Source organism: Antrostomus carolinensis, unplaced genomic scaffold (genome assembly GCF_000700745.2).
Source record: "Antrostomus carolinensis isolate BGI_N321 unplaced genomic scaffold, ASM70074v2 scaffold9193, whole genome shotgun sequence".
NCBI lineage: Eukaryota > Metazoa > Chordata > Aves > Caprimulgiformes > Caprimulgidae > Antrostomus > Antrostomus carolinensis.
The window spans coordinates 21,856-36,458 of NW_010305824.1; the positions used below are offsets into that span (position 1 = coordinate 21,856).

A 14,603-nucleotide genomic window follows, 5' to 3' on the forward strand; every position below is an offset into this window, starting at 1 on the left:
TGAAATGAGGAACTTAAGGATATATACACTGAGACAGTACAAAAGTTCCATATGGTTCCCATTGCTGGTATCTTTATGGAGTGAGGTCTGCTGACTGCAATTTAAAAATAAGATTTTGCACTTAATTAGATATCTGATTATATATTTTGGTTTCATTTCACTAATGTTTAGACCATGTTTCACAGATTTTGTGCAACAAAACTGCTTGCAAACGTGCACCTCTACACATTTGTGCAGAGGTATCTCGGTATCCTCCATGATCTCATTCCAGTAAACACGCCATGGTGTGTAAATAAGTGTCACAAGAGACTGCTCAAATATAGGGTTACAGAAATTGTCATGGTTCTGAAGTGAACCATCTAGGTTAACAGGAGGGAAGCACTAAGTCAATTGCATCTCCTCCTTTCTGGCATGCTTGAGTTGGGCTGAGGCAGTCCAGTATGAAGGTCAGAGTCTTCTCCAATTCATGGTGGAGTTCCAACTCATGCTATTAAATGTGCGACTTGTTAACATAAAGAGATTAATCAGCACTCTGGGAGTTGTGGTTCTGACAGTGCCAGAGGCAAAAAGATTGGGAAATGGGAGCGTGGGACAAGAGGTAAACAAAATGGGAAGGGAGGAAAATGAAAACTGGAGCAGAGAAGCAAGACAGACAACAAGGACCAGGTGACAGCTCTGCAAGCAAAACTTGAAGGCAGGCAGATAGGGATTGCTCTGCTGCAGCTGGAAGGACGATGCATCATCACAGTAATAAAATCTGCTCTCTTTCTTCCTTTTTGAACGCAAAGCTCCAGTTATAAGCTGTGACACTCATCAGCTGAGAAAAATCAGGCTTGGAGTTTGGCTTTTTGGGTTTGTTTGGGATTTTTTAGCATGAAAATAGTTTCATCCTTGACCTGTACCAGACTGTGTGAAAGGCTGGAAACAGCCTTACAGTTGAGTGTAAGGAAAACAAACCCCAAAACAAAACCAAAAAAACCCAAATTGTCACTATGCTGACAAAGGGACAAACACAACAGTGCACTAAACAGATACTTATTTATTGTGTAATGCAAAGGAAAATGGATGTGATCCTCCTGAGCTGGCACATCCAGATGAAGTCCAAGTCCAAAAGAAGCACAGTCCTACTATCTAACACAACTACAACAATTCTGCTAGGGTGAGAGGCAAGACATCACCGTGCTGCATGGTGGCATTCTGCACATTTCTCCCATCTGTCCTCTTTCTGAAAATTGTGTACAACTTCATTTTTTAGGAGGCTGGAGGAAGGGGAGATTTTCATTAGTGCAGGATATGAAATTCATTTCACTCTGCTCCACAGCAGCAGCCTGACAGCCACAGCAGCATCCTGACAATGTGACTGTGGTGGCTCACGTGAGAAGAGCTGGACTTCTTCAAGTAGCAGTACAACAGCTATACAATGACCAGAACCTCCTAAAATTTCTAGCTGTATCACAGCAAGGTAAGTCCCTGCAAAGCATTGCTCTCTATAAACCTCATGAATAAAGCCCAGCATCTGTGAAAGCATGGCAGAATGAAGCAGCCACATCTTATCCAACAGTTTGGGAATTTGCACACAAGACTCTTTCTGCACCTGTAGGACTTAAAACAGTCACACTTCTTATCTCCCCACATCCTTTCATCCTTTGAAACCAGTTTAGCTGATGTTTTAGAAGTTCTTCATGTCTCTCACATGGTTTATGTGAGAGCTTGGCCCACTAGTGAGTCTCTAGTTTCTTCTCCTCCCCATGCTTGCAGTGAAGCAGGATTTCCCCAACTGATGGAGACGATTGCTGTTTACTTCATGTTGCAAGTTTTCATGCAAGGTAACACATATTTACAATAAAGGATATTGCATAACTAAACATAGTTCAGTTGCAATTATTTTAATACTCCCAGTAGCATCTCTAATAGCATCTCTATGCAAGCAAAAAAAGTTTGTTGGTTTTTTTTTCCTTTTTTTTTGTAAGCAAAAGTACAGAATGCTGACACTGAAGTTCTTGCTAGGGGAAGCAGCAGCAATACAACTCAACTTTGCTCATTTAATTAAAACCTGCAGGAAAAAAATGAGATTATTTAAATTTCACATGCATCAAAGTAAACAACAGAATGCCTAATGACTTTAATTACTAAGAGATCTAACCTTGAATAGAGGTCCTGCTGTAATTAACTTTGGGCTGGTTTGGTTTATTTACTAGTTTACATTGAAGAGCTCTCCCTAAGGTTGGAGAGAAATCCAGATCCTCACAAGTTTAACTTAATCAGTAGTACAAGGGCCAGTAAGTTTTGTTTCTTTCACTAAAATTTGAAAGCAAGAGGAGAACTAATCCTAGAAATACAGGGAGCATAAACTGTAAATAATATAATCTCAAACATTTATAAGTTAGAGCAATGTTTTTCCATCCTTCCACAGGATGTTCATAGGTGAACGCCCTCTAGGAAAATTCAATTATGAGCTTGGGTTGCCTTAAAAATGGCATGTGTGAAATGCTCTGTAACATAAATGTACTTGCTTTTCTTAAAATGTCTTTCATAGACCTCTTCAAATAGTTCACAGACATCTGCAAATCAGCAGATAACAGGATGAAAACCATCATAGTTGCCATTCACAAAGTTTAAAAATTATCCATCTGCAATTCCATCCATCCAAGTTCTTCTGAGTCAGTGCAAACATCGAATGTCCACTGGAAAGGATCCCTCCTCCTTCCACAGTCATTTCAAGTGTTCCTCTCTAGTTTGTCCAGTACACAACTGGTTAAATTGTAAACTCTAAAGGTTGAGCTTTGTGGGTTTTTTGTTTGTGGTTTGTTTTTTTGTTTGTTTTTTTTTTAATCTCTCAGTATTTCTAGGAAACAAGCATTTGGGTTACATTAAATATTCAATATATGAGCTGCTGGTTAGACATCAGAAAATCAATAGCTTCGTACATTCCTAACTGGGCATTTACCAATGAAAGGTTGTATCCCGAGACAGAAACTCTCTGCTCTAATTAGGAAGCCTTATCTAGGAAGAACAATGTTACCTGGGTTTTTTAAACCCAAGTCTGTCTCTTCTTCTTGTAGTACCAGCATCAGTAAGACCAAGTGTGCTAACAACTCTTTACATACTTTCCATGGAGCTATTCGATTATTTTATTCCTCACTTTCCTCTCATCCTTGACACAAGATGCTGAAATACTTCAATCTTGCCCCCTTGGGGAGCACAGCAGTCCTCAACATGTGTGAGACTTCAAAAAAATTAACACAGGCCCATCATTTTTTTTGTTGTTGTTTTAAGCACAAGTTTATTTCATATTTCACTTGGCTAGGTACTCTACAGCAGCTTACTCATCCCACCACCTGTTTACCTTTGCACCTACTGATGCAGACTGGTATTAACCTGGGAGGTACAGACTCAGCTCTGTCATTACTGAGGATGGCCTTCACATAATCTTCTCTTTCCTATCTGGGGCACCTTCACGATAAGGTAACAGGCAATACACACAGGCTGAAGAGAAACAGCTGGGCGTGTACTAGATTTGAATATAGTAACTAAGGCTTATTGGAGTCATTAAATGAACAGGTGTCTGGAAATTGCAAGGGTGTGATTGCTACTACATGACAGTACACTTGGGGCAGCCTGTTTAGTCATTGAAAACCAGCTGGCTCTAATGGGTAAGCTGCCTTCCCAGGCACAAGCAGTGGTCAGTGGACTGAAGCCCCACAACCAAGAAGGGCCAAGACAGAGCTGGTATGACCCCCTGCACAGGCACAACTTTATACTGTATTATACTGCTATCGTGTAACACATGCCCGGCATTTTTGCTGCTGCTGAAGTATAAACCAGCGACAAGGAGCCACTGTGCCTATGATTCTGCTAAGGCTGGGAATAAAAAATTAATAATAGTTGATCCTACAGACACTCATCTATTAAAAAAAAGAACAACTGGAACACATGAAAAAAAACCACTATAATCTTAAGCCCTTTTTATGTCAAAAACCTTTCAAGAAAGCCACTGGGAAAAATTCAGCCAAAGTGGGGAAACATACAACTGTAATACAAATACTATTTTCTTGTTTACACACACATACACCAAAAAAAAAAAAAGAGCCAGGTGATGTTTCACAACCACAGCAAGCCTTCAGTCAGGTGTTGCTAAATGTAACCAGGGTAAGTGTAGTGGCTTGCCATCTGACATCACAGCGGTACAACAACAGACAGTCAGGAGCTGCATCCCACCACGCAGCTCAGTGTAAACTCTCCAGCACGGAGAACACAGACTTTGCTGACTCCTGTGCTCAGTCTGCCTCCTCAGCCTTATTCACCCGAGTACACTGCCTGCAGAGTCCCTCTCCTGCCAGATTTGCTCCATCTTCAAAAATGAGAAACTTTTACCGATTCTAGTCTTTCATGTCTTGTATTTTCTCGAGTAGAATTAAGGGGAAGAGATTTGTATGGAGACTGTTTTATTAAGTCATCCCTCAAAGCAGTCAAATCCTGAGAGAAACTTATTAAAAAAAAAAAATAGTGTAATATAATAACCTTAGAAATTAAGTGATCTGTGTATAATCTCTGTAAATTTTACAAGATTTATCTGGTTGTCTGCAAAACAGCCCTGTTGCCTTTTTACTTTCCGCCTTCTTTATATCATCGAGTAATTTTTTTCCCATTATACTATTTCACTCTGTTCACAACATTTTCCCTGGAAAAGAGACAGCTGTTAGACACCTTAGGAAGGAAAAATGATTATGTTAAAATACCCCCAGGAAATGAAAAACCTAAGCAAGCAGGAGGTAATTTTATTTTAGCTAAATTAAAATGTAGTCTAGCCTTTCTGTTTGGTGTACGAATTTCAAGAAGGTTTTTTTTTAATGGAGAAATTCTCCACGCACGTTGGAATATCCTTCCAAATCCAGGCTGTAAAATAGGCAATACCTACAGCCTACCCACAAGATCCAAGGCAAACAGAAGTTGCTGTCTCTCTGTTCAGAGGCTGGGCAGCTGCACCATGCCCTTCTACAGCAGCACAAAGAGAAGGTCACAAACTCTCAAGCAGCATGAAAGCAAATCCAAAGCTGCAGCATGACTTCTAGGGCACCACACAAATAAAATTAGTCAACAGAGTAGGAGACATGGCCACAGAGGGACTTCATAGAAAGGAAAGGCAGACATGCTGCCATGCAACTTGGGCCATAGACAGACTTTTCTGGAAACCGCAAAAAGGCTGAAGTGGTGTAAGACATCAGAAAATTATTCATACCCTCTACTCAGTCACAACCATACTAATTAATTCTCCTGTTAACTGCATTTTCACTTTGTTTCCACTGTATTTCTATAAACACATATGATCAACTCTCTTCTCTCTCTCTGCTGAGTACTTGATAAGGTCATGAGTACATCCTTTGAGACCAAATACTTCTATATATAGAAATAATTGCCTGTGGAATTAAGTTCACTTGCCTGGGTATCTAGTTCATACTAAACTCAATTTAGCTGATTTTCCTCATTTATTATATCCATTATTAGGGATAGTGTATACTGCCAGCTGCAGCATTGCCTATCAAAGACAGAAACTAATTATCTAATTAAGTGGCAAGAATGAGTTCCTGTGCAAGAACATTCACAGCCAGCAGATGCAGGCAATCAAGTAAACCATCACAAGGAGGAACTGGTTCCTCCAGCCAGCCAGGTTACACCCTCCTCCTTTTTTAAAGGGGGTAAAAGAAAGGTAGTACACGTAGAATACTGAATATTCCTAGAATACTCCAGTATTCTAGGAATATTGGTTCTCATTAACCATTTCAAATACATCTCTCATCATGCAAGTGAAGCAAATACATGAACAGGCAAAGTGTAGTAGATAGCATGAGCTGGCTATGAATATGCAAAATAAATAAGGACTTTAGGGAAACAAAGTTGAGTTTCTGGACGTGCTGTCTCCTGGGCCTCTGCACTGTGAAACAAGATTCAGGGAGAGAACGAACCACCAGTAGAAGAAGAGGATTAAGTCATAGAGCTCTTGAGAAATCTTAACCCATACAAGCCTGAGGATGCTGAGGGAGCAAGCCAATGTCACTGCAAGGCTGTTCTTTATCATCCCTGTCATTTTTGAAAGGTTGGGGAGAATGAGGGAAGACCCCCAAGACTGCAGACAGGTGAACATTATATCTATCTTCAAAAAGGCCAAGAATAACAACCCAGGGATCAACAGGCTGGTCAGCCTCACTCTGCTTCCTGGGAAAACCACAGAGCAAATCTTCTCAGAAGCTGCTTCTGAGCACATGAAGGTAAAGAAGGTGACCAGGACCAATGACCATGACTTCCCAAGGGTAAACCATGCCCGGCCACCTCAATTGCCCTAAAGTACAATATGACTGAATCTGTGATTGAGGGGAGAACATTGCATGTGTCTACCTTGACTTTAGCAAGGCTTTCAATACCTTCTCCTACAGCACCCTGGTATATCCAAGTTGGGGTATTATAGTCTAGACAGGCAGACTGTTAGCTGTGTGAAAAAACAAGCTGGGACTTAAAGGCCAGTTGTCAACAGCATTTATCTACCTCTAGGGCAGGTACAAGTGGAGTACCTTGCCTTTTATCAGGGGCCTAAAGGAGGAAAAATATGCACCTACTTCAAGCCTGCAGATAATAGCAAACTCAGAGGTGATTACGTGATTTAGAAAGGACAAACATCAAGCCTTTCATGAAGGAAGGAAGGAAGAGCCCCTGGCTACAAGACAGGTTGGGAAGTGGTTGCCCAGGGAGCAGCTCTGACAAAAAGGAGAGAAGCAAGCTGAGCCTGAGCCAGCAGCAAAGATGGTCAATAGCATCCTAAGTCAAGACTAACCCATGCTGCATCCAGTTTTGGGCCCCACTATACAAGAAGAGTGTTCACAAATTGATGCAAGTTCAGATGAGGGCCACCAAGATGGTCAGGGGGTTGGAGCACTTGCCCTGTGAGGAGAGACTGAGGAACCAGGGCCTGTTCAGCCTGGAGACGAGATGGCTTTGGGGGACTGCAAAGCAGCCTGTCAGTACCTATGGGGAGGGCTACTGAGAAGACAGAGTCAGGTGAGGTGTATCCAGGACAACAAGCGATGGTGGCTGTGAAGTGAATCAGGAGAGGTTCTGACTTAATACACGGATGCCACTGTGAGGACTATTTAAACACTGGACTCGGCTGCCCATGGAGGCTGTGGAACCTCTGCTCTTGGGCCCAAGCAGCCTGGTCTGAATTCACTATCAAGTCTGCTCTAAGCAGGAAGTTGGACTGAAGGTCTCCTGAGGTCCCTTCTTGCCTGCCAGGTCCTTCCCAAACCAAAACTGGAACTCCTAGAAGGCAAACTGAACAAGATGTTTTTTCTGCTCCTCATGAGGAATGTCAGTCTCATCTTGTTTAAAAGACTTGGAAATATTTTTTTTTTTTTAATGGATTCCACTGCAATGACTATTTTCTACTTATCATAGCCCTCCAGGCGCATTTCTCAACATTTTTTATCAGCACGATGATAAGTTCAACGGTATCACCTCTACAGCAGGCTTGGTCTGAAACAGATGATGTGACCCAGGTCAGGATTTACACACAGATTTAGAAAGAAAAGGCTTACCCTGTATCTGCTATCTATGTTTTGCTCTGGTGTATTCAAAGTCATTCTTAGTTTACACCTGCATGAACAGCAGCCATACTACTGCCCCAGTGCATTTCTCAATGTCCTCGGGAAAGAAGTTTTAGATCCAAAACAGACAGCTATTTTCAGAAGGCCTCCAAACAATCACAAAAAAAAAAAAAAGAGCATTTACTTACTTATTCCTTGAAAAAGTTCTTCAATGTTAACAGCATTCTTTGCACTGGTTTCAACAACAATTGCACCTATAGATTCTGCATATTCTTTGGCATCCTTCATAGGAACCTCCCTATTAAAAGAAAAAAAATTACAAATAAAAGAAAGCAAATTTAAAAAAAAAAATTGGGGGAAAAAAAAGACCTCAAACAAAGTTTAATCAGAAAAGGATTAGAATGCTCTTCTTCCTTGCAAAGGAAGTACTTTCTTCTTCTTATAGTATTTAAATCATTGCATTCAAAATATCACATTTCAACAGTGATCAATTTGCAGATTTCTTGGACTTGTTGGACTTGCTACTGAATCTGTGCCTTGAAAAAAGGAAGAGAATGTAAATAACCACCTCATTTTTTTGTTTTTTAAACTTGACCCCAATAAAAAAACAAAACCAAACATTAAAACACTAGAGAAAAGACATACAACTCTGCTGATCCAGCCAGCAAGCACAACTGTCCATACCAAGTATTCAAACAAGATAGGGTAGAACTGCTGTGGAAGAAAACTGTAAGAGCATCATACATCTAAGTGTTTACAAGCAGCAAGAAAACAAGAGATATTCTGAAATAAATACGAAAGCCAGTGACTCCAAGCGCGTTGGCAAGAGCAATCTGGGAGTGCCAGATTCACTGAGTAAAGACCACCAAAATGATGCTGTCTTAAAATCACTGTCAGAACATCCTCATTTTGTAGCAAATACTTCATATGTCAAAAGCCAGCAAAAGACCTCTGCTTCAGACACAAAGAAAGCCCCATGCTGATCCTGTATCTGCCTGAGCCAGACGGTAAAGCTGAATCTGCCTGTAACCACCACTACTCCTCATTTTTGAGCGACAGCTCAGAATCAGAGTCTGAACATGCTAACAGGCACCCAAGGTACACCCCATCAGGGGAGCACGTGTTGAAACACCAGGATGCCAGCACTATTTTTCTTCCAGTTGTTCAATACATCAGCTGGTGTGTTTTGTGTGGCTTTACAGCTGTCTGTTGCACACGCAGAATTTGCACTAACTCTTTCACCCCACAGCTCCAATGTATCAATCCAGAGACTCTTAGTACAATTTCCTCCTAGTACGAGTGCCTTGGACTTTAACAAAAGCTACCTAGGTGGGAGCACAGCAATGCAATTTCACGATTAGTTTATGGAGGTATATATTTTAAGTAAGTCAGGTGTGCTGCTCATGGGAAACATGAAGAGAGGCAGAATAATTGCCTGATTTATCGGAAATAGTTTTCAAAAAATTAGCCTGCAGTTCCAGCATCTGGATTCAGAGCCTGTTTCCATTACTTGCTTCTTTGTATTATACATCTTTTTATTGCGGAAGACATAGGGAAGGCAGCATTCCCCTTTCTATTTCTGAAATGGCACCTTAGCCTTTATTATGAAAGGTACCACCATCCCCAGATGGCCCTGGAGATAAGAAAAATGGAACTTAACTATGTAACATAATATTCAAACAACAGTAAAAGAAGAAATTTGAGAGTATAGGGTTACATAATGAAGACTTTCAACTTGCTGTAATTTTGATGAGAACACAAACTTCAGAAATCTAGGAAAAGGTAAAACAGCAGCAAGTGACAATATTCTGAGGAAGGATGACAAAACTTCTTAGCCTTCTCTGATGGTATTTCTAAAGGAAGCCTAAAACTTCCACAGCACATGGGCAATAAGCATCCAGTGCTGCCAGCACTGAGAAGCCTGCACACATCAAATGGAGTTATCATAACCTGGATGTCAACATTGATAAGAAGCTACCTTGTCAAAAAGCAAAAGCACAAATGCTTGAACTATAAGCCCAGAGACGAAGAAATGCAAGATGGAGTGAAGAGGGAAGAAGGCAAGAACCATCAGTGGAGCGCTGAGAAAGTGTTGTTCCAGGGCTACAGGGAAAGTTACAAGAATACCTATTCTGAAAGGTGTCAATCCTTGCAGTTTATCCTTTCCAAATCATTCCATTGATTCAATCTCCCTTGAGATTTCCTGAATAATGACTGAATAAAGAAACATTCTGGATGAATAGAGGGAAGATCTTAGCATGAAATTCAGCTGAATTCTCTTAATCAAGGATCTGGCAATTTCCAGTGAACATAATTTGTTACGAAGGTGCACCATATTTTTAGGGAAGTAAACACTTCTCAGTTGCTGATACGACTATTAATTTCTATAACGCTCCAAAAATATTTTAGACACTTGCAGCATTTTCACATTCAAGTCTCAGCTCCTGTTTTCGAATCTACTATTTAATGACTTGTCAGAAAGACAGGACACATATCAGAAGGAAGAGACTATTACTTTAAAATATGCCAAACATTCAACAGTACCAGGGTTGACAGTACTACAACAAAGATTAGGATTTATACTAAACAAAACTTCCTGTCTACCTGCAGAAATTCCTTCAAAGTGGAGAAGACATTCACTTCAACAGAGTGCCAAGAACTGCTGATAGCCTATTAACAATACTGGGAAAAGCAGCATGACCCCAGAGTGTCCCAAATCCACCTTGGCAGTTCAAAACCAAATTTTAGATGCTAACTGAGGAGGGCAACATGGTCAATGATTATGAGAAATAGTGCCAGTCTTTTTCCAGAGGAAAATAATCAGTTCTTATTGCTTCCATTCATTCCTCCTTACATTATCTCCTACAATCATAGAGATGGCAGATTGAAATCAACTTGAACATAGTCATCTTGTCCTCTTTTGCTTCTATTCAGCTGCTTAAAAGCAGCTGTCTCTCTAAAACCCAGCAAAACAGTTATTCAAAACTTGCCAAAAGGTCTACAAAACCAGAGAGATGCCAAAAATGCATATAAACAGCAGCTTGGTCATGTGCTCACATAATCTTCTTTTTAAATTCTTTGTGTCCCAAAGCACATGTATTTTCTACTCATTGGAAACAATCCGCTAAATTGGTGACACATTTCACCTAAAATCATTTTTACTGAAGTCAATTTGAAGATCCAGAGCAGACAGAGAATACATACAGCTGCGTGTATTGCATAAACAATCAGATTGCTGGAAGAACTGTGAAAACATATCACGTACTGTATTGTCTGCTCTCTATTTGTCCACCAAAATCTCTTTAACTGGACATCACTGGATAACTTTATCATGAGAAAAGGCTGAGGGATGCAGAAAGAATAACAGCATAAAAAAATTCTCAAAACTGTTTATAATTAAGGGGGGATGGGAGGAAAAGACAAATTAGCTCACTGAGGAGAACAAACACCATGCAAATGCCAGAACATTTGTGCATGGAAGATCTGCACCGGCTGAGCAGTAGCAAGAAACAGATGATCAGTAATCAGTGAACAACAGGTAGCACTTGAGAAGAATGTGGTGGGAAGATCACAGTCAGTCTGTGAGGAACCCCAGTGTAGGTTTTCCTTCATGTCCCCAGGTGAACCTGCCTCCAATGGAACAGCATTTAAAGGCTTGCTGCCATGGCAAATGTCACCAGAAGCAGGAGGAGGGCTGGTTATGGATTAATTTGCTATTAGTGCCATTTGTCACAATCTTCAAACTTATTATCCTTGATTCAATCAGGCATTTGTATTGCTGGGAACACACATAAGCAATAAATTTAAAGTGACTCAGGGCAACTGAAAACTCCAGTTTGTACTAACTGGTTTTTTGCGGGGGTAGGTTGGGGTTTTTTTGTTGGTTTGTTTGTTAGTTTTTAATAATTGTCCTTTCCTCTGTTTTTTTCTACTCCACATTTGGAAACCTTTAGTTTCATATTCTAGGACTCAGCTTCATTACGTTGACAAGCAAATTACAACATCATGTAGGAGATGCCAATATACTAGCAGTGACTCATAGTGGTGGTGGTGGGGAGAACAAAAAAAACCAAACAGAAACAAAACAAAAAAAAGCCCAACACACTTTGGTTTTGGAAGCACTGCATCATTTATTTAAGTTATACATTTGCTTCAAGGCTCTGGTGAAACTGGGCCAAAGTAATGATTATAAAACAACGGGGGGATATATTTGAACAACCAGAAGAGCCTATGAGGTCCTAAGAGGAAAGCATCAAATAGGGCCATTGAGTCTGTACTCATAGTTGAAGCAAGAACTAAGAGAGTCACGGACTGACACCAAGGGTCACTACTGTACAGCAGAATGTGCTTCCATTTCCAGAAAGGATAAACGTGAACCCAAACTAGAGCTAACAAGCAGAAGAGTGACTCTCCAGCTTCATTCTCATCCCTACTGGCATCATCTCAGCTCTTTTGCAGGAGGATGGGTTCAACCTTCCTCTCTTTTACCCAGGGGGTTCTTTGCTTCACACAGGTGACAAGTTTTACTTGAGGTTACACTCCTAAAAACAACAAAAATACACTTTCTGCAACCAGTATTATGGGACAGTTTCAGTTGTTGCAGGGCGTAAAGTGCAAGTTCTCAAAGCTGCTCTGTGAATATCCTCCCTCAGACCCATCCTTCCTGCTTTACATTGCTGGTTTTGCTCATCACTTAATATATTCTCTCCCTTTTCACATGAATGGAAGGGAAAAAAAGAGAATACTTTTCCATTCCCAGTGATTCGGCAGCTGAAGGATGTAGATTGTACAAATACTCTGGACAGGCAGTAAAAGAGAGGTTAAAAAAAAAGCACGTAACAAGTTGTGCTGCTGCTGGTGAGGTTGTACATTGGCAGGATCACTGGTGCTAGGAAAGCCTCAATACAGGTGACCAAATATAAACCATTAAAACAACAAAACAAACTGGTTACCTCCAGGAAGGAAATAACATAGTTACTGCAATCCAAGCAACAACAAAAAAGGATGTATTACCTGATATCAGAAAGATCACATTTGTTTCCAGCGATGGCCATAACAATGTTTTCAGGACCATGTTCTTTTAGTTCTTTCACCCATTTCTTCAAAGTATGAAATGAGTCCTAAGCCACAGAAATAACAAATAAACAGCCTAGCCTCCATTGATGTATTTGCTTATTTTTTTAAGTTAGAGGAGCACAGTTTTGACAGTGTTAATGTAATAATAATCTTATAGGTCACAAGACCAGAAGAAGATTGCTGTATCTATGTAATATGCTTTTCAAACTTTAGGTCATAAGAGTTCCTCAAATTAATTCTTGAACCTGGATACTTCAACCTTTGTCCCCCCTTCCCAAAGCAGCACTAGATGTTTTTCTTAAATTCTCAGTGATGATGAAACTACCACAGCTCATTTAAGTTTTGCTAGTAGCTAATTTCCTCCATTTATAATGTGAGATTCATTTGTCTAATTTCAACATCTGCCCAGTATATTACTATCTCAATCACTGTCATAATTTCGGTAACAGCCAGGAGAGCTTTCACAGTGACCCAAATTTACTCATGATGAAACCAAAGATGACAATTCACTTGGCTTTTTCCCTCCAAAGTACAAAATTCAAACACTTTTTGATGCTATCTACCTTTTAACTGTAAATTTCCTATTTCTTTACACTAATGAACTAATAGCATTTAAGTCACTTTTGTTGCTAGAGATTCTAATTATAACACATGGTTGAAATTATTAAAGAAACTCAAAGTGAGCTCCCAAATATATTAAAGATTATTTTTCCCCTACAGAACTGCACAGAAGAGTTGTGTCTAAATCAGCAATGGCTGTATCAGTATCACTGAAGGGAGAGCACTATCAGTCATTTAGGAAAAAAACATCCATTCTGCTTTAATGGTCAATGCTGAATATTACGCATCAGAAAGTGAAATATACATTGGCCTTCCTCTCCTATTTTCTTCTCTTTACTGTGAAAGACATTCCACATAAGTTTGGAGAAAGGCCGGCAAAATAAAATTCTATTCTTACAATGCATGACAAGATCAACCGTAAAATATCTGAATTAAAAACAAGTATCAATTCAGTACCATTCACTCTTCCTCATCTTTTCTCGGCAAATTAGCAAAGGAGAACAGTACCTCTGTGCAACAGTGGCCACCATCATCAGCCACGGATCATTACACTAATGCACTGGAGAACCAACCCAGCCCTCTCAACCTAGTAGTAAATAATTCAATTGGCAAGGAAGGAATAAAATGCTAGTGAACTGTCATGACCATCCATCCATTAACGCCTCCTCTAACTCAGTTTTATCAGCGGGGGTTTCCTTCAAAAGCAGTGGAAGAAGCATTCAGCTAGAAGCTCCCAGCCTCTGGCTGAGAAATGAGCAAGAGCAGTTTAGGATCTGAAAATACAATTTTCATTCCAAATGAATAATGTTGAAACAAAGATCAGAGGCTTATTATTTCATTACTGGTTTCAAAGTTAAGATACCAGTCCCACAGTGCAAACATGAGATTATATGCTTAGTTAAAAATAGTTAGTTTTAAAATCAGTAACATCCAAACAACTGAATTTCTGTTCAGTTGACAAAGTAGCTAGCTGCTTTTTGTAGTAAAAGTCCAATTCCATAGAGAGAACACAGGTGGTGGTGGTGGGAGGGAGTATTGCAGGATATTTTCCTGTCTACCTAGCCAGTGGCAATCCAAAGAAACTCTGACAAAACACAGTCTCCAATCTTTTGTCTAGATTAAGTTTGAACAACACAAGAGCGGAACTTTATATTTAGTTTTTTAAGGCAGTTGGACACCTCCCTCCAAATCTGCACAAACTACCAAAGCATATAAACTCCACTGACATGAACAGGGAATAACACAGAAATACTTCTGCAGTTGTGGGTTTTAACTCCAAGTCTGGTTCAAGCAGAGGAGTTACCAAAGGCAAAAAGCGTACAGAAGGTCTTACCTGTTTGGTGATATCATAAACTATCACGGCTGCTGCTG

At 40.1% G+C, this 14,603-nt stretch overlaps 1 protein-coding gene across 1 annotated transcript in view; it reads right to left on the minus strand.

The window, feature by feature from the left end:
- LOC104522567 (ras-related protein Rab-31) overlaps window positions 1-14,603 on the minus strand; it is a 43,717-nt gene that overhangs the window by 3,810 nt on the left and 25,304 nt on the right. The window contains exons 7-8 of the mRNA XM_029084251.1: window positions 12,609-12,715; window positions 7,784-7,893 (exon numbers count right to left, since the gene is read on the minus strand). Coding sequence (XP_028940084.1) covers window positions 7,784-7,893; window positions 12,609-12,715 — 217 coding nt within the window. The remainder of the gene's footprint in view (window positions 1-7,783; window positions 7,894-12,608; window positions 12,716-14,603) is intronic.